A 21364-nucleotide genomic window follows, 5' to 3' on the forward strand; every position below is an offset into this window, starting at 1 on the left:
GTGGGGGCGGTGAGGGCAGGGTGGTTGAATCCGGGGGGGAATCGGGGGTTCTCCCACTCCCTTTTCTCTCCTCAAAAGAGAGCTCGCTTTTGTGGCCGGAGTTCTGGGCTTTGGAGTTCCACGTCCGAATCCTGCTCCGCTACTGACTATCTGTGTGAATTCTGGGCAATTCGCTCTGGGACTCTTTCCTGGCCCTTGGGTCCCTCCACTCTCCAAGGGGGAGGCAGAGACCCTACTTCCCACGTTAGGAGTCCCCAAAACTGATCTCAAAGTAAGGGTAATGCCCACTTCCTCCAGAATTACTAGGGCGAAGTCCCTAAGGCTCTAAAGTGATTTCACTAACAGCCGAGAAAGAGAATTGGGGAACTCAGAAAAGGGCCTGGCCGTCCATTGGGTCGGAGGAAGAAACTGCAGGGTGAGGTTTATTCCCCACTCCTAGTTTGAAGTTCCTCCCACACCCCTACTTGGAGCCCAAGAGGGAAGCCACTTACGATCTCGCCCACCCCATGGACTACAGTCTCAGAAGCCTCCGTGACTGAATTCTCTTTGTTGTCGGATGGCCTAGGACCCGGGCAAGAGTTTTCGTGGCGTAGAAACTTGCTCTACGCGTGCAGGTCGGCACCTTCTTTGTAAATTACACTTGCCCAAAGAGCCGAGAGCTGAAGTGACTTGGTTTCTCTGGCCAGTGTCTACCTTGAACCGGAGTCTTCCGGGCTCTAGGGCCGGCTCTCTATCCTTCCATTATGCTGCCTCTCTGGTCTCTAAACTAGGAACGTCGAACTAGAGGCTCCAGCACTGCTATTTTTCATTTTGATTCCACCCCCTGCCCTTTCCCCAAGGCATCGGCCCGGCGGGAATAACGAGGCACTGTTTGGATGCTGTCTGCTTTGTTCTTCGTGACGGATCCCAACCTCCAAAGAAACGTGCTCCCGGGAGGAGGACATTTAGGTAGATGGGCTGGGCCGACTGCAAAACAGATTAAAGTAGACTGCGTGTGTGTGTGGGGGGGGGGGGAGGGCTAAAAGAGATAACGTCATACCCCGATCTCTGGAGACACTGGATGGCCTTTCGCCCATCTTCCCCCACCATGTACCTGGGCAGCCAGCCTAGAGACCAGTTCCCCGCCCCCGCCAGCAGCCAGGGCATCCATTTCTCCCCACCGACGACCTCTGCCCATCTCCGTCCCTCTTCCCACGTGGATCCATTTGACCCAGGGGATTGACGGGGGAGGGGAGGGGATGGTGATATTCAGGACAGTCCGGGAAGGGTCTGTTCTCCGAGGCCCCTTCTCTCCTCAGGGGCCACGTCCTTCTTGTGGTCCGCTCAGACGCCACTTGTAGTATCCCTCCCATCCCTTCCCGCGGGGGTCACCGAGCCTCGCACCCCACGGTCGTCCTGTCCCTCAGCGAGCACTCGCTCTTGATGGGCGGCTCATCTCCCTCTGGGTGGGGAGAAGCAGGTGGGGGCGGGGGCGCTGGAGGGGAGTGCACGGCCTCAGCCCTGCGCCCCAGCACTCGGCGCGTGCCTTCGCCTACGCTCGTGCTCGCACCACTGCGCTCCCGTTTGCGCGGAGTCACCCCAGGTAGGGCCGGGGCCGGGCCGGGGCCGGGGCTCAGGGCTGCCGCTTGGTCCCGCAGCAGGCGGCCCAGGAAGCCAATGTACTTGAGGGCGAGACGGAGCACCTCGTTTTTGCTCAGTTTCCGATCGGGCGGGTGCGTGGGCAGCAGCTTGCGCAGCTCCGCGAAGGCTCCGTTCACGTTCTGCTGCCGCCAGCGTTCTCGGCTGTTGGTGAACACGCGGCGAGCCACCTTCAGGGGCTGGTGCCCTGCGAGGGAAACGGCCCGAAAGGGGTGTTGGGAGTCCAGGGCCTTACCCCCTGGCTGCCCAGGCCCAGCCTCCTTTGAACCCCCAACCCCAGGGTTTAGACCTATGAGGGGGCCCCAAGCCTTCAGCTTCCTTTCCTCTTGGGGATGGGCCAGTTTTACCTGACTCAACTTCCAACCCAGCCATGTTGCCCTTCCTTGTAGAGTATATGCCAACCTTCCCTTCTGTCCTGGGATCCATGGATTAGGCCTTCCCCTTCCCAACAGGCAGGCTTCCAGGGCCCATCTAATCCAGAAATTCTTGATTTTTTTTTTTTTTTTTTTTTTTTTTTTTGCCATGGACCCCATGGGCAGTCTCGGGAAGCCTAGGAATCCCTTCTCTGAAGAAGGTATTGGAATCACTGAATTTCAGTTAGAGGTTAGTAAAGATAAAGGTGTACTTCCCCCCCCCCCCAACCTCATGTTCATGTACCTCCTGAAATCCACCCACCGGTGGAAAATCCCTGATGTAAAGGATCCTTCCAGGGCAGAGGAGCCCAGGCTGTCAGGGCTAGAAGACTAGCTCTGCATCTGGACAAGGATGCTCTGGGTGCAGTGGCCACTACATGTAGTTAATTGGCACTTGGGACTGAGATTCTTTTGCCTCCCATCAGTGTGGTGGGTGACTGGTCTGTACCAGAAGTATCAGGGACCAAATGACCAGTTCTGTGTGTGAGTCTTTATCTGAGCCTTTGGGGTGACTGTCCTAGCTGCAACCGAGATCATCCATCTAACCCCTTAACCTGTCAGGTGCCAAGGTAAGACTCACCATTCTCTTTCCCCCACATCCCTGGTATCTGTGCTCATCTGTCTTCTCATCACCATTCCCCTAGCTAGTCCAGGCCCATATCACCTCTCAGTCGGAGACTATTGTGATAGCCTCCTTCCTAATTGCTTACCTTTGCTCCAGTCTCTCCCCATCTCCAACCCATTCTCTGCAGCTGCCAAATTAATATTCCTAAAACAAAAGGTCATTTGATCCCTGGGCTCAAAAGGCTTCGGAATCCCTGGGCTTGATATTACCTCTAAGATAAAACATTCCAAGATCTGACTCAACCCTGCTTTCTTTCTTTTTTTTAAAATAGACTTATTTCTTATTATTGTACTTCATAAAATTTACATTCCTGCCAAACTGACTTATCTGCGAGTGGCATTTCATTTTCATTACTGTGTGAGAAAGCACAAACCCTTTATCCTATGTCTGGAATGCTCTCCCTCCCACCCTCCCACCCTCCCTTGACTCTGTCTCTTTGGATCTCTGGGCACAAACCTCAAGGTTCAACTCAAGTTACTACCAGGCCTTTTCTACTCCCTAAATCTCATGGACACAATTGTTAGTCCTTCAAATTATCTTTTTATGGGGGCAGCTGGGTGGCTCAGTGGATGGAGAGTCAGGCCCAGAGATGGGAGGTCCTGGGTTCAAATCTGGCCTCAGACACTTCCTAGCTGTGTGACCCTGGGCAAGTCACTTGTCCCCCCATTGCCTAGCCCTTACCACTCTTTTGCCTTGGAACCACTACACAATATTGATCCTAAGAAAGAAGGTAAGGGTTAAAAAAAAAATCATCTTTTTACCTACTCATCTGTATACATGTGGCATTCTCCCAGTGGAATATAAACTCCATGAGGGTAGGGACTGTTTTCCTTTTGTCTTTGCTTTACTGGGGCCCTACACACATGCTTTAGAAGGTGCTTTAAACCACAGCTGCATTCTGTGTGTATGGCTATCGCTGTCTGACTTGATGTCAACTTTGTGGTTGTCTGTATGTGGCTGGGATTCTTTTTGTGTGAGGTTGTGGCTGTCACTGTCACTGTCTCTGGGGCTATTACTATGTATGGCTGTCTCTGGGGTGATTGCTCGTGTATATGTGTGAATCTAGGTGACAGTATTAGCGGATTTCTCTGTATACCTCTGGGTAACTGTGAGCCTGAGAGCTGGGGGCCTCCTGGGTCCACTGAAGGGGAAGCCATGTGCACTCCTAAGATGGATGCACTCGTGCTTTCTCTGGCTCTGGCTCTGTCAATCACACAGACAGACATAGACAGACACAGACACAGACACACAGACACACAGACACACAGACACACACACACACACACACACACACACACACACGATTACCTTCATTGAGGTCAGGCTCACAATGGCTGGGCCTCCGCTTCAGTCGGCTGCTGGGGAAGATGCTGAAGGAGCCAGTTGTGCCGATGTAGACGCTGAGAGGGACATGGGGTCACTGAGCACCCAGACCCCCTCACCCTCCCCTCCCTAGGCCTTGGGGCCCAGGACACCAGGGCAACAGGTTCAGGGTAGGCAAGATGTACCATATTCCCCCAGATCCTTTTCCCCCAGAACTAGGGGCCCCTTCCACAACCCTTAGGAAAAAGAGGGCCAGCCCAAGACTGACCTGCTTAGAAAGGGGTGTGGGTGGTAGTGTGTCGGGAGCAGGCCACCCAAGGCCAGTGGGGGCGGGCCAGCTGTCAGGGCAGAGAGCGGGACTAGTGTGGGCAGTGAGGGAGGTGTGGTTAGTTCAGTGGTAGCCATGGCTGGTGGCTTGCTGTGGCCCAGGCTGATGACGGGTACATGGGAAGGCAGCTTGAGGGATGTTGGGGATGAGGCAGGGTGACCGTTGTCCCCATCCTGCGGGGTGCCTGGCTCAGGCTCAGACACGGGGGAGAGACTGCTGGTTGTTGGAGAGGGAGCTGAGCAGGGTAGGGTAGGCACAGGCTCTAGCTTCTCCATCATGGTGTGGCCCAGCTTCACAGGGTCCCCTGGAGGGCACATGGACCCAGAGGATGATGGCCCCTCAATGGAACTGGTGCTTACCTGTAGGGGAACCAAGTCAAGAAGGGAATGATATCTACCGATCTCCATCTCCACTACCTCCCAAGTGCAGAGACACCCTGTAGACTCAGATCCCAAGCCAGTCCCCAAGCTGAGGACCCTCAGAAATGGGCCAAGTCAAAGGACCGGTATTCAAATGCCAGCTGGGCCCCTTACTAGCTGTGCTACTTGGGGAAAGTCCCTTTTCTTTTCTGGGCCTCAATTTCTCCAGCTGCAAAATGAGTTAGACCAGATGATTTAAAAATTCTCTTCCAGTCTTAGATCCCTTAAACTACTTCTATTTGGGGACTAGAGCCTAGAGTCGGAGAACTTAAGTTCTAATCCTGACTCGATTATTTACAAGTAGTATGTTAGGGGAATCACTTGCCTTCTCCTCACTTTAGTTTCTTTATAAAATAAGGAGGGAGATTGGACTAGATCATCTTTCAGGCTCTTCCAGACTGAACTCCTCTATTCTCTTGATGGTCTAATACCTTGTGGCCAAGGAAGAATGGGGAAGCCACATTCATTGGCCAGGTAAGAGAATGGCAGAAGGGGCACCGTGGGCTAAGTAGCCTGAAGGAGGAGGGGATTATAATGATAGCATTTATTTTAGCTTGAAGCCTTGGCACACATGATCTTGTTGAAGCCTTGAAGTGAGCCTCGGAGCTAGATGTTGGAGATATTATTATCCCCACTTTACAGAGGAGGAAACTGAGGATCAAAGAGGCTCAGTTCAGACTTGTGTCAAGCAAGAATCAAACCACAGAATTGGCATCTCCTGATTCTATATTGTCTCTCTTCACAGAACGTGGGGTTGCCTGGGATCTGGGAAGGACATGGTCCTATCCCCTGGAAGCTAGACCCAGGGCTCAGACTGGCCATAGCCTCTTCTTTGGGGGATGAGAAGCCGCGAATCCTCAGGATCAGTTGGGGTTCTTTCCATTACACTGCACTGCTTCTCTGAGGGATAGTAGGCCCCAGAAGTAAGCATGGGGGAGGAATGGAAAGATCACAGGGTTATGGGAAGTTATGGTTCTGCTGCTGAGGTTCAAACTTCCTATATGGTCTCCGGCCTGTTCCACAGATCCCTTATGTACATCAGTTTCCCATTCACCAAAGAGGTTTCCAACCATGTGCAGCATATCCTCTGGGTAATGGGGCTCCCCCAGTTCCCTTCTCCCTAACCAGAATCGCTCCCATGAACCCCAGCAAGAAGCCCTTTCAGGCAAATCTGTCTGGCTTGTGGTTTCCAGCCTTTGATCTTGGGTGAGATTTTTAGGGTTGACTTTTGGATTTGGCACTTTCCTTTCTGATGGGTCTCTCCTGATCATTCTCTTCTCTGGGTGAAGGGGACTTCCCTAGGGGCAGAGAGCATGGGGCTCAAGGCTCCAGTCTTAGAGGAAGTATCCAGAGCCCAAGGGAAGGTTAGATTAAAAACCACAGGAGTCTGGGTTGGAATTCCCTTTGTCCAGGGGTGCGTGCTGCCAGCATCTGAGGCCTAGGGCATGTGTTTGAGGATATGAGGGGCCCAGGACATATGTGCCAGGATCTAAGAAGCCTGGCACATATGCAAGAAGATCTATGACATCCTGGGACTTGTGTTCCAGGGTCTGACGGTCCCGGGACATATGTACTATGGTCTGAGGACCCCATAGCATGTACAGCAAGGACTAAGAGGCCTAGGGTGTTGGGTTCTGGGGTCTGAGTCCCAGGACATGTGTGCCAGGGTCTGAGTGCCCCAGGACAAGTCAGGGTGTAAGATTCCAGAGTCATCTGCCACCCACTGTGTGCCACCCCTCATCCCTTCCCACTCTTACCCTTAAGCCCCACTGCCTCCAGAATCCTCCAGGGCTGCCCCTTCCAGCCAGGCGCCGGGTCCAGCCAGGCTCCCTCCACCCTGACTCAGTGTGCTGCTCAGAGGAAATGCTGCCTCCAGTGGCCCCCGCCCCCATCCCTTCCAGCCCGCCCTCTTCACCACCCCCTCCTCTGGCCCGTTTCCTCCCCGGAGGCAGAGGATGCTCTGGAGGGGGCAGATAAGGCCTGGGGACTGCCTGGCCAGCACCGATAAGGATTCTGGGCTGGTGCCGACCCTGGAGGAAATGGGCAGGGATATTCAAGCACCAGGTCGCCAAGACCCTGCCCATTTGACTGCTGTCTAGACCTCAGGTGGGAGCTGAAGAATAACCATCATTATTTCCTATCTCCTTCAGGGAACTCCATGTCTTTGGCTCCCCAGAAGTTGTCAGAGTTCCCCATGACTTGGTGTTAATGGAAGCACATTGTATATCTGTGAAACAGATGTGCACTGTGGAAAACTTCACTCTGGGGATCAGGAGAATGGGGCTAATAACTATACAGGGTGTATGACTGTGGACAAGTCACTTTCTTCTCTGGTGTTCTGTTCTTGGGCTCTTATATGGAGTTTCTCTGTAACTCTGTCCCCAATAATTAAAGGAAGGGAGGAAAGATTACAGATTTTAGATTTGGAAGGAATTGTAAAGACAAAGGCTTCTTCTCATTTTACAGATGGAGAAACTGAGGACTAGAGATCTTGTCCAAGGTCATACAGTAATGGTAGAGCCAGGATTCAAATTCAAAATAGACCAAGTCATCTGGTACTAAAACCACTGCTCTTTCCACCACACCAGGCTCCCTCAGGGTGGAGGTAGTGGGGGTGGTATCAGGCTCTTAGCTGAGGCACCATGAGGCCCTTCTAATTTGGGGAAGTTGGGGGTGAGTTAAAGGAAGTTTTAGTAGTTCTCCATCTCCCTTCCCCCTAAAATAGCTTCCGGTGTCTCTGGAGCCCGTTAGGCCCAGGAGTTCTGGGATACCTAGCCTATTCCCCATGACCCCCCTCAAATTCTCCTCCATACTCCCTCCCTCCTTCCATGGGGTGACATGGATTTCATGGCAGTAGGTCCAGATGGATGAGAGAGGGCACATTCCTTCCTGAGTTGCTGATCTTGTGACTGAGTATTCAGACCCCCCCCCCACCCCCCACCCCTTAGGCCTCTGTTCCTCTTTCCTTAAACACCCTCTTTTTCCTCAATAAACTAATTCGTAGCATCCAAATTCCTTGGGGTTTGGGGTCTTGAACATTGTAGGAGGGGACTCCTGGGGCTTTATTCTCCCCCTTACCCCCCAATCCCATCTCCTGCCCTGTCTATTGTGACTAGGTTTGGAGGGATCAGCAGGGGGCCAGACAAAAGGACTTCAGAAACTGTCACTGGAGACTCTCTAGGGTTGGCGTCTGGGCTACTTGGCAGCATTTTGTTCCCGAGTACTCTCTTTCCCAGGAGAATGGGCTGAAGTTACATGGGGGCCCTGAGGCTGCAGAGTTTGGCTCGCAGGTCTTTTCTATGCTTTCAACCCCACTCCCTCCTCACCGGGACACTCCGATGGAAACTCATACCTATTCTTCTCCCTCAGCCCCCCCCCCCTTCCCCCATCAGCTTGGAGCCAAAAAATATCCCAAGATAGAAAGGTCGACAGAGATTCATAAAAATCAGGAGAAAGAGAGGCAGCAGGAGATGAGTGCCTCCCCTTGCCCCGATTTCAGAATTAGGGGGGGATGGAGGAGCCCAGTGAGGAGTTTTTCCTGGCTGTCTCTGTCTACAACCTCTGACCACCACCTCCCCCTCACTGCAGGCCTAGGCTTCAAGAGCTAGAAGGGTCCTTCTATTCCCAAATTCATTTGTTAGCTGGGGAAACTGATCCCAAAAGAGGGGAAGGTCACACATAGTGAAGCTATTTGAGCCCAAGTCTTTGGACTCCCAATTTGATGATCTCACATGATCAGGTAACTGTAATCTAACCTCATCTCATTTTATGGAAGACGCAGCATCAGAAAGATACTTTGAGAAAATGCTGGCCACTCTGCCTGGGAGGGGCTTTTCTCTGGATTGAAGATGGGAGGGGAGTTGGAATGGGGCACTCTCACATTTGACCTTCTCTTCTTAAATCACTTGGGTGAAGTTTCTTTGTCAAGTTGACCAGTGATTTGGGGAAAACTGAGTTTCAGCCCCTCCATCTTAGCACAAATTAAACCCCACTGTTTAATGGGGTTTGGGGGGCGGTAAGGGGCTGAAATCCTGGTTAGGTACAGGGGAGAAGGGGATGATTCCCAGCTCTCCTGATACCCAGTCACTGACACCGTTATTTGTGTACCCAAATATTCATAGCTACAGACACAAATACACACATATACATCCAAACTGGCTCAGTCCCAGTCACATGCCAGGATACTGTTACACACACACACACACACACACACACACACACACACAGAGATATGCCTATATAGACATTTCAGAGGTGCCTTAGAATTGTGGATCAGTGATCATTCCTGGACTTGGGGTGACCTGGAATTGAGTCTTGGGTTAGAAATAGCTATGTGACTGTGGCTTAGGACCAAACCCTTTGAGCCCAGGCAACTCTCTGCAAATGATAGATGAGTTGCCAAAGTGCACCCTGTGATTTCTACATTGGGAGTCTTTTCTCCACACAGATGAAGTCACAGATCTGGAACACAACAAAATCCATCCTCCCCCCCCAACCCCCAACTGAGAGGAGTGGATAGAGAGTGGACCTGGAAGCTAGAAAGATCTTGGTTCGAATCCTGCCTCTGACAGATTTTAGCTCTGTAACCTTGAGGTAGTCACTTAAAAAAAAAATTTTGCAAAGGCAGGTAGGTGGTTACCTATTTTGGTAGAGTAAGTCTGCATCAAGGAGTTTCCTATGCCAAAAAAATCACTAGAGACCTTCTGGATGGCACAGTCCTCTCATTTTACAAATGGGGAAACCAAGGCCCAGAAAGATAGTGTCGGGGAAGAGATGAATCTTATCAGAAACCTTCATTGTACTGACTACCAAAAAATAAGACTGGAGCCCAGGGCCATAAAACCTTGACTTCCCCAAATAATCTTCCCTCAGAAAGATGGGAGGCAGGGGTTTATGGCTCACAATTGGGCACACAATTCCACAACGCGCAAGGATTCACAGAAACACTCAGAGCCAGACATTCAGAACTGGAAAGGACCGGAGGAGAGCTCATCTCGTTGCAGACCGGGAAACTGAGGGCCAGGGAAGGGAAGGGAGGAGATACACAAGTGCAAAGCCTGTGTGCACCTCCCCCCGGCCTCCGCCGTAGGTCCCCAGGGCTTGAGGCTGGGGCTTTTCTCCATCTACGGGCTGAGCACCGCCTCCCTCTATTCCTGCATGCCCGCCCCATCTCTCTTCTCCCCGCGGGGGCGGAAGCCGGACAGGAAACACGCGTAGGCTGCATCCGCAGCCCCGCCAGGTGTTTCCTGCTCGCCAGCTCCGGGACTCGGCCCAGAGCAGGACTCCCTCCCTCTCCCCGTGCCCCCCCCCAACCCCTGCCAGGCCACTCGGGGCCCCTCGGCTTAGACTAGCGAAGGCTCAGCCCACAGCGGGGCACTCATCTCAAACGGAAGTGGGGGGCAGGGTTGGGAAGGTGGGGAAGTTTTGGGGAGGAGAATCGAAGGAGGAGGTCGTCAGGGACTGGACAGAGCGGGCTGCAGAAATCAAAGCCAAGTGGCTGGGTAGAAAGAGAAAGTGATCCGAGGTCCAGAGAACACGTGGTTGGAGCTGTCCAGTCCCTCCTCAAACCCCAGCCCCTCCCCCCTAGGGTGTGGGATGGACCGAGAGCCGTGTGGGTGTGGGGCGGAGGGGTGTCACGAAAGGAACTAGAGATGGACCATTAAGTCTTTCCTCCTGGGTTAACGGACAGGCCAAGAGACTGCCGACAAAATTGTTGTCCCGCTAGGCAAAGGCAGGGGAGGATTCGAATTCAGATCCCCGGACTCTAAGACCAATGTTCTTTGAACTTCATACGCCAACGCTGTCTCCTAATGGTGGCCCTAGGTCGAGCAGAAGCGGAGGTTAAGGCCCCTGCAGTTCGGGGCGGCTGGGCGAGTAACCGGAGCCTCCTGGGAGAGGAGCTTCGCTTGGACGGTGGCCGCTCTGCGGCCAAGTTCCAGTGTCTGCGGCTCCGTCTCGTCACTGCCCCCGTGTGGCCAGCCGCAGGAATCAGTTCAGACACGTGCACTCCGTAGCCGAGATTCAAGGGTCCCCGCCCCTTCCCCACCCCCCACTCCTACAAGCGACTCACCCTCCACAGACTTTCGGACAGCGCCCCCTACAGCCACCCCAAATTTAGAGAAAATACTTCTCTGCCGGCGCCTCGAATGGGACCCATTCTCCGTCCCGCCCGCTCAAGTGTCTGCCCTGCCAAGGGGGCAGCTAAGTCAAATCCGGCCTCCCTGGGCAAGTCACTTAACCCCCAATGCCCAGCCCTTGCCACTGGATACGCAGTATTGATTTGAAGATGGAAGAAAAGGGTTTTAAAAAAGAAAGGCCATCCAAAGGCTCTCTTCTCCTGTTGGCCAAGGCAAGATGCCTCTCTTTACTTGTCCCGTAAGGAGCCCAAAGCGACCTACAGGGACTAGCTGACACTCTCCTCCGCCTCATTTTGCAGAAAGACCCAGGCCCAAGGGTTAAATGAATCGGCCCAGGAAGATTTAGAGGCAGAGGCTGATCGGGGTCTTTGAGAGCCTCTCCTGGCTGCTCCTCAAACTCTAGTAACAAGAACTTTCTGTACTTTAGGAGGAGCCCTCAGGGCTGTTTCTCCAGCACCGAGCTATCTTCACTTCTCTCTGGTCTTCCTTTTCTCCCTATCTCTCAACTATTCACAATTACCTATAAGGAGGCCCAGCTTCCTGCAAGGCTCAGTCTTTCCTCATCCCCTGGCCCTTTGGCCCTTCATGCCCCCTGAAGTTACTCTACGATGACTTAAACACAGTGAACTAGAACTAGTTTTCTTCGGAACATCCATTCCCTGAGGGCAGAGATTGTTTCATTTTTGTTTTTGTAGCTAACTTGTAGCTAACACTAGCCTCCAACAAAGAACTTCATGCTCTAAGACAGGAAGCCCTTTTTTGAGGTTCAGATAAAACCCTGCCTGAGCGTCTCCAGAATCCCCCTTCACTGACAAAGGGCACCTGGATCCCCATTTCTCCCCAATGGCTCTCAAACAAGAGATTTCCCACAGCTTCAGAGACAGCCAGGCACACCCCGCCTCCCCTTTAGCCCCCCAAAGGCCCAGCAAGATCAACAACATATGCCTCATTCTTGGTGGAGAGAGAGGAGTATTTATTATCGGAATCTAAAATGGGTAGTGTTGGGTGGGAAGCCCTCAAGGCAAGGGCACTGGGCTGGGCTCGGGCTCAGGCTGGCACTGGGGCTCCTCAGGGCTGTGAGAGTAATAGCATCCATTCCCCAAGAGGCAAGTGCCCTGCAGGGAGATAGGAATGGGGTTATCTCCAGGATGCTCCCAATACTGAAGGATAGAAGAAAGAAGAGAATGTAAGGGAGAAGGGGGCAAAGGAGGGGAGTAGGAGGAGAGAATGGGAGAGAGATCAGAGAAAGATGGGTGGGAGCAAGGGAGAGCCCCCGGGACGACAGAGGCTCCACCTGTTTGAACTTCTTGCAAGGGAAGGCCTTGAGCTTCTCCATTCCCTGATCCTTGTTGGGTTCCTTCCGCTTATTTTGTAACTGCTGCCGTTTCTCTGCCAGCTCCAGGGTGGCCTTTCCCCTGGGAGCAGGAATCACTGTGAGCTCTTCCCTTGGTCCCAACCCCTCTCCTCTGGCTCACTTTTCCCCTGTCCAGCTTCACTTTTACACCTCTTACCCTGAGCGGGCTCGGGCCTTTGGCCCCCAGTTGGCTTCAGGATTAGCTTGGAACCTTTGGAGACCCTGCTGTCGGGAACTGGGGTTGGCATCATCCCGGATGGAAAAATTTGCCTGCAGCCTTGAGGACAATGTGGGGTGTGGGAGGGAGGATGGGTGAATGTGGGTGAGTGTGGGGGACTGTGTGCATACCTGAGTGTCTGAGGCCATGGCATCTCATGAAGAACCTAGGTTCCCCAATGTCCACCACAGACAATGTTTGCCAAATGGACGGCGAGCTTCAGATGTGCTCTCGTGTGCCCAGAGGTACCCTCCTACCTGGGCTCAAGCTGGAGGATTCGGAAGGCCGGGCTGGTCTCCGAGAGCCGCTCTCGTTTCACAGGGTTCTCCTTCTCCTGGAGGTCAGGGGTTGGGGAGGGAGGGAGAAAGAGAAGAAGGGCAGGCGATGAGGGCCAGGTGGCTCCTCAGGCAACCCCAATCTAATGCTACTGTCCCATTTCTCACCCAGCAGCGCATGATGTCCCAAAGCTCGGAGGGGGGTGCATCTGTCTTCACAGCATTTTTGCAGGCATGAGAAAGGCTCACTCTGAAGCCAGCGTGGAGAAGAGCAGACCTGGGAGCCAGATAGAGGCTTACAGAGGGCACCAGACAGGGGACTCCGTGCCCTTAGAGCGTGCCCATCTGGGCCCTCATCTCCTACACATCTACGTGTCTCACGTACAACCCTCCCAGAGCCTGTGTGGTCCCACAGGTATCCATGTGCACACCCTGCACAGCTGGGCCTGCACATGTCCCCTTGCATTTGTGGGTCTCCCCTTCTATCCCCGCTACCGTGGGTGTCTGTGGATATCTCCTTTCAGTCCTGGGGACTGGACTGTGTCCCTTACCGAAGCTGCAAGAGCTTAGGCGTGTTGCAATGGATGGTACGGCTCAGCTGGTCCAGAGTGTAATACAGGGGGACATCTGGCAACTCCTGGAGCCAGAGGGGACACACAATGGGTGGGAATGGGAAGGGATGTGAACTCGGGCTTCTCCTCCAAGCATCCCAGCCCCAGCTCCTGACCCCCACCTCAGTGACCATACTAAGGACGCCCCGGATCCTTGCTGACGTGCGGAAACGCCCAGGGTTCCTGCTGACAGCAGCCAGGACCTGACCCACGAAGTCCAGATCATGGATTGGCTCTGCCCACAGAGGGCCACCCAGCTGTGGACACACACACACACACACACAGATGGAGAATGAGAACAATAAGAACTCTACTGCCTTGCCTTTGTTATCTACTCAGCCCAACTGGGGACCCACCTGATGCCGCTGCCCACAGTGCTCACACTCAGACCCCACTGGGGGGCCTGTGGCTGCTGAGAATTTAACCCTGTGGGGATATGAGAGATCCAGGCAAGAGTGATAAGTCAGACATACTCCCTTTTGTCCCTGACTTTGACCTCACTTTCTGGCCCAAGTCAGTTCTCTCTGATTCTCCCCAGATCCCTTCGGAGGTTGATCCCTCCCTGCTTCTGTCATTACTACCCTGGGCCTAGCTGTTTCACACACCCCAGCCTCAGTTTCCCTACTTTGGGATCTGGCCTTTACATACTCTGTTAGCTCTGCCCCCCACCTCCCCACCCCGCCATCCCAGCTTAATTACTTGGTCTCTGACAATGGCCATGGCTTTATTCTCTACATCTCCATCTCATCCTTGTCTTATATCCCCAGGGCCCAGCCCCGACCCTTGATAACAGCCTCCTGGTTTACCGTCTACCACTGTTCACTGCCTTGCCCAGTCTTTGCAAGTGGAAGGAACCGCAGCCAACACACTGGAACACGAAACCCTGCTTACTAGGGACAAATAGGCAGTAGAGGGGTAGGGGGAAGAGTTTCTCAGATAGGCGGGCAGGTTACCCTGCCTATTCTAGTCCTTTCCTTTACCAGATCATAGACCACCCTCTTCCAGGAAGCCCTTCTTAATTCACCCTGGCCTACCCTACCCCTTGTACAAAAAGAAATGAGCCCATGGTCCCAGCGGTTCTGGACAGCCCAGTCAGAGGGGTCTGACCTGGCTGAGGCTTTAACTTTGGCCTGGCCTGTGTACACACGAACAAAGACTCGGATGTAGAAATCGGCACTGATGCTGAGCAGAGGGACAATATATCGCTGGTAGCAATTGGCCCGAAGGTCCAGGCTATGCAGCACAATTCTTAGAGCCTGGAGGGGAGGTGATTAAAAGGATCATGGGATTTCTAACTCTTACAGGTTGGGGCTTGAATGTCCCTCTAGCACTTTTTTTTTTTTTTTAAATACAAGTGTCTAAGAACCAGAAAATTCTCAAAAGGGATGAGTCCAAAAACCATTTTCTCTTAATGAGAAGGCAATATGAAAAAAAAAAGATGATATGAAGGGGAGATCAAGTCCTAGATAAAAATGAGGACTTGTCCAGAATCACACAGGTAGTAATTAGCACAGCTAACATTACAACCAAGCTCTTTAAAGTTTGGCATTCAATGCTTTTTTCTACTAAGCCTGGGAGAAGGCAAGTATATAAGGAGAGAAGGAAGAATTTGAATCCAGCTCTTCTGGCTATAACTCAGGGCTTTTCCTTCTGGACTGAAGATAGTGCCTATATAGGGTCCACCCCACCTTGTCCCCTCAGCCCAGTGCTTCTCAGTCTCTTTTTTCTGTGTTGTCTCCCCCATTAGCCTGAGTTTTTTGTGGACAGAGATTGTTTTCAAAGGTCTTCCTTTTTATCCCCAGTGCTTACATAGTGCCTGGCACACAGTATGTATTAATGTTTGCTGACTCTGAATCTAACTCATTCCTGGACCCAGAAGAGGGGAAATACTATGTTCTTCCTGGAGCCCTTACCATTTCATGACAGGCTTTGCTTTTGATGGACATGGCTCCATACTTGCTATAACATGTCTCACTGCTATTCCCTGCCATCACAGCCATGTCAGTACAGGTCACACACAGTAGGCCTGGGGAAAGAGGAATCAACAGACAGGGACTAGAGGCTGGCTGCCATGCTGTTGACAGGTTCTAAAACTAATAAGACTCTTAGAGGTTCTTTAATTCAAGCCCATCACTTTGCAAGTCAGGGAACTGGGAGTCAGAAAAGGCCTTTTCTCCCTCTCTGCTGCATGGTTACCTCCTTCAGACACAGCCTGCACTGCAGCATCTAGAAATACGGCTGGGCTTCCATAGGGGTCTAGGTCAATGACATCGAATCGCCGAGATCCTCTTTGGTGCTCATACATCAATAGGCTGGGAATAAGAGGCACATGTCATTTAGGGCAAGCCCAGATCCCTGGCTCTCTCTCCACAAAACTCTCTGGCAGGTTCTCATACCGAGCATCAGCTAGATTAGGCTGAACCAGGTGACTAACGTTGTTTAGCTGGACATTGCATCGTATGAGGTCCACAGCACGGGCAGAGGCATCATTTGCTATCACTACCTGGAGGCCTGGAACCTCTTTGGCAAATCGGATAGAGCGTAGGCCTGATGCTGCCAAGCCTTCCAGCACTCGTAACCCCTCCTGGGGGAGAGGGGAGATGAGTTAGGTCAAAGTGCAGTAGCTCCTACAATCTAACTAGACCCTGACCTCCCAGCCTTTTCCTACCCATAAGCTCCATAAAGGTTCCCTGTTCCCAGAGAGTTAGAGGACAGACCCTTGCCTCCCTTTGCCCTCCCAACCCCCATAAAGACCCCAGTCAGCCCCACCTCACAGACGTTCCCCACAGCTGCTGTCTGGGGCTGGTCCCTGGGACAGGGCTCCATGTTTCCCTCCTCCGATTCAGCCAGGTTCACAACCACCTTCTGAAGCTTCTCCTCACCTGGCACCTCAACTATAAGCACCCACCCCCAAAATCATCCTGGTATAAGGGATAATCTGTATCCCCACCCCCTTGCCCCAAGGGAAGTCCCCACACCCCTCCCCTCTAGGGAAGCCTCCACATCCCTCTTCCCAGGGAAGCCCCTCATCCCTTCCTTCAGGGAAAGTCACCATACCCCTCCCCTCAGCCCAGTCTTCCAGGGATCTGGGATCACAGTGACACAGAGGTTTTCCATGAAAGCTTCCCTGATTGCCAATGGATACCCAGACTCCAGACATGGGGAAGGTATGGGAGACCCACCCAGTCCTATCCTAAAGTACACCCAAAAGAAAAACTCCCAGATATGAGAGAGCCCAGGAGTGTGCCCTATCTCTAGTCAATGGGGAGGTGGGGGCAGGGGGCAGAGAATTAAGAGAGAAAGGAGGTGAGGAGGTGTTACAGGAAGGCTCTCACTCTGAATTCCTTTGGACAAGAGCTGCATCCGAGCGAACTCTGTAATGACGGCACATCTGAGGGGTAGGGGCAGGGTAGTGAGCATGGGAACCCTTGACCCCCATCCCAACATCAGCCTGGGATCTGCTTCTGGTATCAGAAGGGGCAGATCAGGCCCATTGTCTACAAGCAGAAAAGTATGAGGCCCAGCTGATTTGGGATGACCCCTGACCCAGGTAACCTTTGATGATCCCAGCCCTCAATTCTTAGCCAGACTGATCCCTGACCCCAGCTCTTAGTCTGTCTGGGATTTCCACTCACGTCAAGTCTCTGTTGAACTCTTGAACTGGGTTGTAAAATACTTCATTGCTGTTGGGGAAAACAATCCTGACAGCCCCCTCAGAAATCACTGTTTCCCCCAATTCAGCTCCAGGTTGGGGCTGCTCTCGATGGACACCATTCTCTATGTCGGCTGTGGGGGGACCTTGTGTGGGAGCCTTCGTCCCCTCCATGAACTGGGTTTGGCAGAACCTCTGAGAATATCTCTGGATGCTGAGAAAGCCAAGTTGGAGCCACAGAGCAGCCCGAAAGGACATCTACTCTGGGCTCTTGCTTGGGGTGGGGGTAGGTGGGTGAGGGTAGGGGAGAGAAGTAACAGTCAAAGTCCTGATTAGAGAACCTCAGATAAAAGCTGTTCCACCCAATCTCATGGTCCCAGTACCCCACGATCCCATCCTCCTCATATTCGGAGTCCTTAGGTCAGGGTCCCTTTCCTACTAACTCGTTGTGCGACTGGGAGAGTGACTTAACCACTCGGAGCCTCAATTTGCCCTTTTGTAAAAAAGAGTTGCAACAAACCAAATCACAATTGGACCCCCGACTTCCTAATACCCAGATGTCGGGACTTGAGTCCTTTTCGCTGGGGGTCTTTAGCCTCAGGTGGTGCTTGGTCTCACATTCCTCAAGGGATAGGGAGGGGTTTCAGAGTATAACTGTGGTTTTTATCCTAGGCGACCACTCACAACAAGAAAAAGGTAATCTGGGAGCCTGAAACCTAGGACAGCTCCCTGTTAGCACCTTCGGGGTCAGGCCGGGCTGGGCCGGGGCCACGGCTCCCAGACTGCATCATTTTGCCTCACGCCGGGGTCTTTCTCACCTTTTCTGGAGCAGCAGTAACAACAGCAAACCGGAGATCTCAAACAGAACACGTTTCTGAAGTTACCTCTCGGGCGTCGCCATATTGCCCACAGAGTAAATAGTCAGGTGACCCTTCTAGCCAATCCCAAACGACGACTACGGAACGATAGAAAGGACAAATTGTATGCGCGAGCGAGACTTTGCTGGACCAGCAAAGAGGGTAGATTCTGAAATAAGGACCTGGTGTGTGGTTCAGCAATAGAACAAGCCTAAATGGATGCCACATCCCAAACCTCTACTCCCATTCACTGATTATTAGAGCTGAAAGGGAGCTAGAGACTATTTTGTCCAATACCCTTATTTTAAAGATGTAGAAACCGAGGTTTTTCAGTGAGAGTTTTGAAACAAAGTTCCTTAACTCTTAGCTTGCCCAGGAAAACTTGTGGAGCATCTCCTTTGATGCCACTTCCATGCCAGGAGCTGATCATTAATTATGCTCTGCCTTTACAGTTAGACTTTTTCAAAACACCTCGCAGTCGTTTGATAGAGCAATCAATGTCAGTAAACAAATATTTACTAAATGCCTATTAACTGCTGGGTCCTGGAAATACAAAGATGGAAAAGAAATATTCCCTGACCCCAAGGAGTTAATGTTCATATAAAAAAAACAGAGCGGAAGAAAGGCATCTATCATTTCTACATCTTACAGGGTTAGAAACTGAGGCCCCATAGGTATTAAAATACCTGGTGGAGGGTCCCTGGGGAAGCTCGTTCTAAGAGAGAAAATAGGAAATATTTATAAAGTGCTTTTAAGGTTTACAAAACACTTTATATCTTTTTTGACCCTTACTACAATCCTTGGTTCTGGGTAGACAGGTAAATTGGGCATCTGTGACTCAGTTTCTAGGTAAAGAAGGCTGACTCCCTGCTCCCTCTATAGAAGTGAAGGAAACTAGAGGAACAAACCCCCTTTCGGTTACCTTAGATCTCCTCAAGGCTGCTAACTATATAGTTGGAGAGAGGTGACAGCTACTTATTAACTAAGAGAAACTAATTCTAGGAGAGTTCCCTCTCATAATAGGGTTCACTCAGCAGGAGGGTCAGGCAAGCACTGCCTTAGTGGAGTTCCAAGGACCCTTGACCAAGGAGCTGGCTGGGAAGATTCTAGTGTGTTCTTTCATTCTACCCCGGCCCTACTTAACTCCTCCAGGCTACAAGTGATGCCTCACCGGGACTGACTCCCAGAGTTAGAAGCCACTTTTCCCAAAAGAGGCGGGGATTGGTGTTGGTCATTACTATCAGCACTTGCAGATGATTCCTTTCGACTGGCTGACTAGGAGCACCGTAGTAACACATCTCCTCTTCCACGGCAATCCTTCTCCATTGGTAAAGCTTATTATCCTCCCCGCTTGGAAGAGTTTGGAGATAAAGAACTAGGGGAAGAGTGGAGAGTTAACTCCCGCTAGTTTCCAACGTTCGTGAACCCCCGCCCCCCATCTCTTTCCCTTTACCTCCTCCCCCGCAGGCGGTGGGAGAAAGGGAAGAGGGAGGAGCGCATAAATCCTCGACGCTCAGCTGGTCAGGTCTGCCCCGAGCACAAGTTAGGAGGGGGGAGGGGGCGGGAAGAGAAGGAAACGTCCGGCCCCTCTCCGTATCCGCCGTCACAGCCGAGGCCGGTTTTTTTTTTTTTTTGGCCGTTGCCGCCGCGGCGATCGTATGCTCTGGGTTCGGCTGAGGTGGCCTGGGCCGACAATGAATGGCCGCCGCGGCTGCCGCTGCTGCTTCTGCTGCTGAGGAGGAGGAGAAGACGGAGGAGGAGGAGACCGGGACCCGGACCGAGCCCGAAGCAGCGGCGGCGGCCGTGGGGACTGAGGTGAGGGCGCGAGGCGGGCGCGGGCCCGTGGCCCTAGGAGCTGAGAGAGGCCAGAGCAGGGCCCGGCCCAGCGCCGCACAGCACAGCCCGGCCCGAGCCGGCGCAGCCCTGCCGGCCGCCCCGGCTCCGGCTCCGGCTCTGGCTCCGGCCCAGGACAGGTGAGCGAGCAAGCAAATGAGCGAGCACCACACCAGCTCATGCCCCTGCCCCTACCCCAGCCCTCTGCCTTGCACCTAGACCCTGGCCCTCGGCCCCAGACCCCGGCCCCAGACTCAACCCTTGCCTAGACCCCTGCTGGCCCTGTGACCCCAGACCAGACCCCCAGTTCCCGTACCATCTCAGCCGGTTCCAGACCCCGAGGTCCTGTTCATATCTTAACCCCGGTCCCAGGTTCCTTCCCATACCCAGCCATGCTCCACCCTGGTCGGTTCCATGTCCCACCTCCTCGGGCTCTTTTCAAGTAAACCCACCTTTCAAACCTGGGTCCCAGCTCCTCCCCCTACCCCCAAGGTCTAGACTTTGCCACCTTCCTAGACTCCCATCCCCACGAACTTTTAGTGACCATCCCCTTCCCTTTATCCCTTTTAGCTTGAGTAGTGCTTGCAGACCTGTTCTCTCCCCTCCCCCCTTTAATTATCTCCCTTCTAAAATCCTGTGTCCTACCCCTCTTCCTTCCCTGGATTTTGGGGGAGGGGGCTGGTTTCAGAAAACCCCCTCCTCCTAGCCCTGGGGGTTTTTGCCTTCTCCCTACCACCACCTCCTAGCCCTGCCTTCGGGCAAATCTGAGTTAATAGGTTGGAAATACTTTGTATGCTATATCCCCAGGTACCTCCTCGACCCTCCCCATCCTCTGCAGCTCCACCCCTCAGAAGCCTTGTGAGGCCTGGTAATCTTGGGCAGCCCCTTTCTGTTCCCAGCCGGGCTGAGGAGGTGACTTGGAGATCCATCCCTTTCCCTCCCTCTCTTTTCTTCCTCAGTGTTCTCCTCCCCCTCTAGCAAACAAGGTTTAAGGGAGGGGCCTGGTAAAGCAAACTTCCCAGTCTTCCTGGGGAAAAGGGGGGGGGGTAACCCGGGTGATCCCTCTCCCCTCCCCACTGGGAGTTGCTGGGCAGCTGTGTTTGTTGAGGGGAGGGGAAGGGGGGGAAATCTAGGCCATGTGCTTTCAGAGATGGCTGTGAGGCCTTGAAGGGATTGGTGACTTCTAATTGTTTGAAACCATTGGGTGGGAGAGAACCTAGAATGTGCTGGGGTGGGGTGGAGATGACAAGGCTGTGAATTTGGTGTCCTGATTGAAATTAAAAAGCACTTGGGACACAGATGACTGACTGGGCATTAGGACGCGCTCTTCCACTCCCTTCCCTAGGTGCAGCTCTCTTCCATCTATCTTTCTCATTTCCCAGGGTTGTTTTCTTTCCTTTCCTAGCTCAGTGCTGGCTCTGGCTCTGCTGTGTTTCTTTGCCTTGCTGGGTGCCGGCTGGTTGGGTGGGTGGCATGTGGGCAGCTTTAGAAACAGCCTGGAACACCTAACGAAGGCATTTTGTTTTCTGAGGGGGTGGCCCTAGGGTAATTGCCCCTCCCCTTCCCTCAACCCCAACCCAATAGAAAAGGTTCCTGGGAGGGCCTGGCTGGCCTTCTGCAAGAGAGTGATAGTTTTGTTCCTCCTGCCTGCCTTGGGATTGGAGGGCTGGAGTGCAGCTGCT

The 21364-nt window shown here is 52.9% G+C and overlaps 2 protein-coding genes across 3 annotated transcripts; both read right to left on the reverse strand.

Annotated features, from left to right (window-relative positions):
- Positions 1-880: 880 nt before the first annotated feature.
- LYL1 (LYL1 basic helix-loop-helix family member) lies at positions 881-6638 on the reverse strand. The gene is made up of 4 exons (XM_044658444.1): positions 6504-6638; positions 4268-4686; positions 3985-4076; positions 881-1825 (listed from the first exon to the last, which is right to left on the reverse strand). Exons 1-4 carry the CDS (start codon positions 6636-6638, stop codon positions 1368-1370), a joined length of 1104 nt encoding a protein of 367 aa, XP_044514379.1. The 3' UTR covers positions 881-1367.
- Positions 6639-11839: 5201 nt separating this feature from the next.
- Positions 11840-17367, reverse strand: TRMT1 (tRNA methyltransferase 1). 2 transcript variants are annotated; one of them, XM_044658445.1, is made up of 16 exons: positions 16976-17367; positions 16676-16731; positions 16110-16234; positions 15737-15924; positions 15537-15652; positions 15254-15366; positions 14448-14596; positions 14147-14230; positions 13697-13766; positions 13463-13597; positions 13281-13366; positions 12898-13006; positions 12712-12788; positions 12395-12514; positions 12178-12298; positions 11840-11998 (listed from the first exon to the last, which is right to left on the reverse strand). In XM_044658445.1, exons 1-16 carry the CDS (start codon positions 17248-17250, stop codon positions 11900-11902), a joined length of 1923 nt encoding a protein of 640 aa, XP_044514380.1. In that variant the 5' UTR covers positions 17251-17367; the 3' UTR covers positions 11840-11899. The 2 variants fall into 2 exon arrangements, with proteins under 2 accessions (XP_044514380.1, XP_044514381.1); XM_044658446.1 differs by lacking the exon at positions 14147-14230 and having other exon boundaries at positions 16976-17364.
- Between the last annotated feature and the right edge of the window lie 3997 nt (positions 17368-21364).

Source organism: Gracilinanus agilis, chromosome 1 (genome assembly GCF_016433145.1).
Source record: "Gracilinanus agilis isolate LMUSP501 chromosome 1, AgileGrace, whole genome shotgun sequence".
NCBI lineage: Eukaryota > Metazoa > Chordata > Mammalia > Didelphimorphia > Didelphidae > Gracilinanus > Gracilinanus agilis.

Excerpts from the sequence above, each read along its gene's own strand:
- TRMT1 (XM_044658445.1), bottom strand. The coding sequence starts at position 17,250 with ATGTCCTTTCGGGCTGCTCTGTGGCTCCAACTTGGCTTTCTCAGCATC. Across the intron at positions 13,767-14,146 it reads GCAGTGAACAGTGGTAGACG|GGTTAAATTCTCAGCAGCCA; the intron begins GTAAACCAGGAG and ends ATATCCCCACAG. Across the intron at positions 13,367-13,462 it reads TCCTTAGTATGGTCACTGAG|GAGTTGCCAGATGTCCCCCT; the intron begins GTGGGGGTCAGG and ends CTCTGGCTCCAG.
- LYL1 (XM_044658444.1), bottom strand. The coding sequence starts at position 6,638 with ATGGGGGCGGGGGCCACTGGAGGCAGCATTTCCTCTGAGCAGCACACT. Across the intron at positions 4,687-6,503 it reads GGAGGCAGTGGGGCTTAAGG|GTAAGCACCAGTTCCATTGA; the intron begins GTAAGAGTGGGA and ends GTTCCCCTACAG. Across the intron at positions 1,826-3,984 it reads TGAGCCTGACCTCAATGAAG|GGCACCAGCCCCTGAAGGTG; the intron begins GTAATCGTGTGT and ends TTTCCCTCGCAG.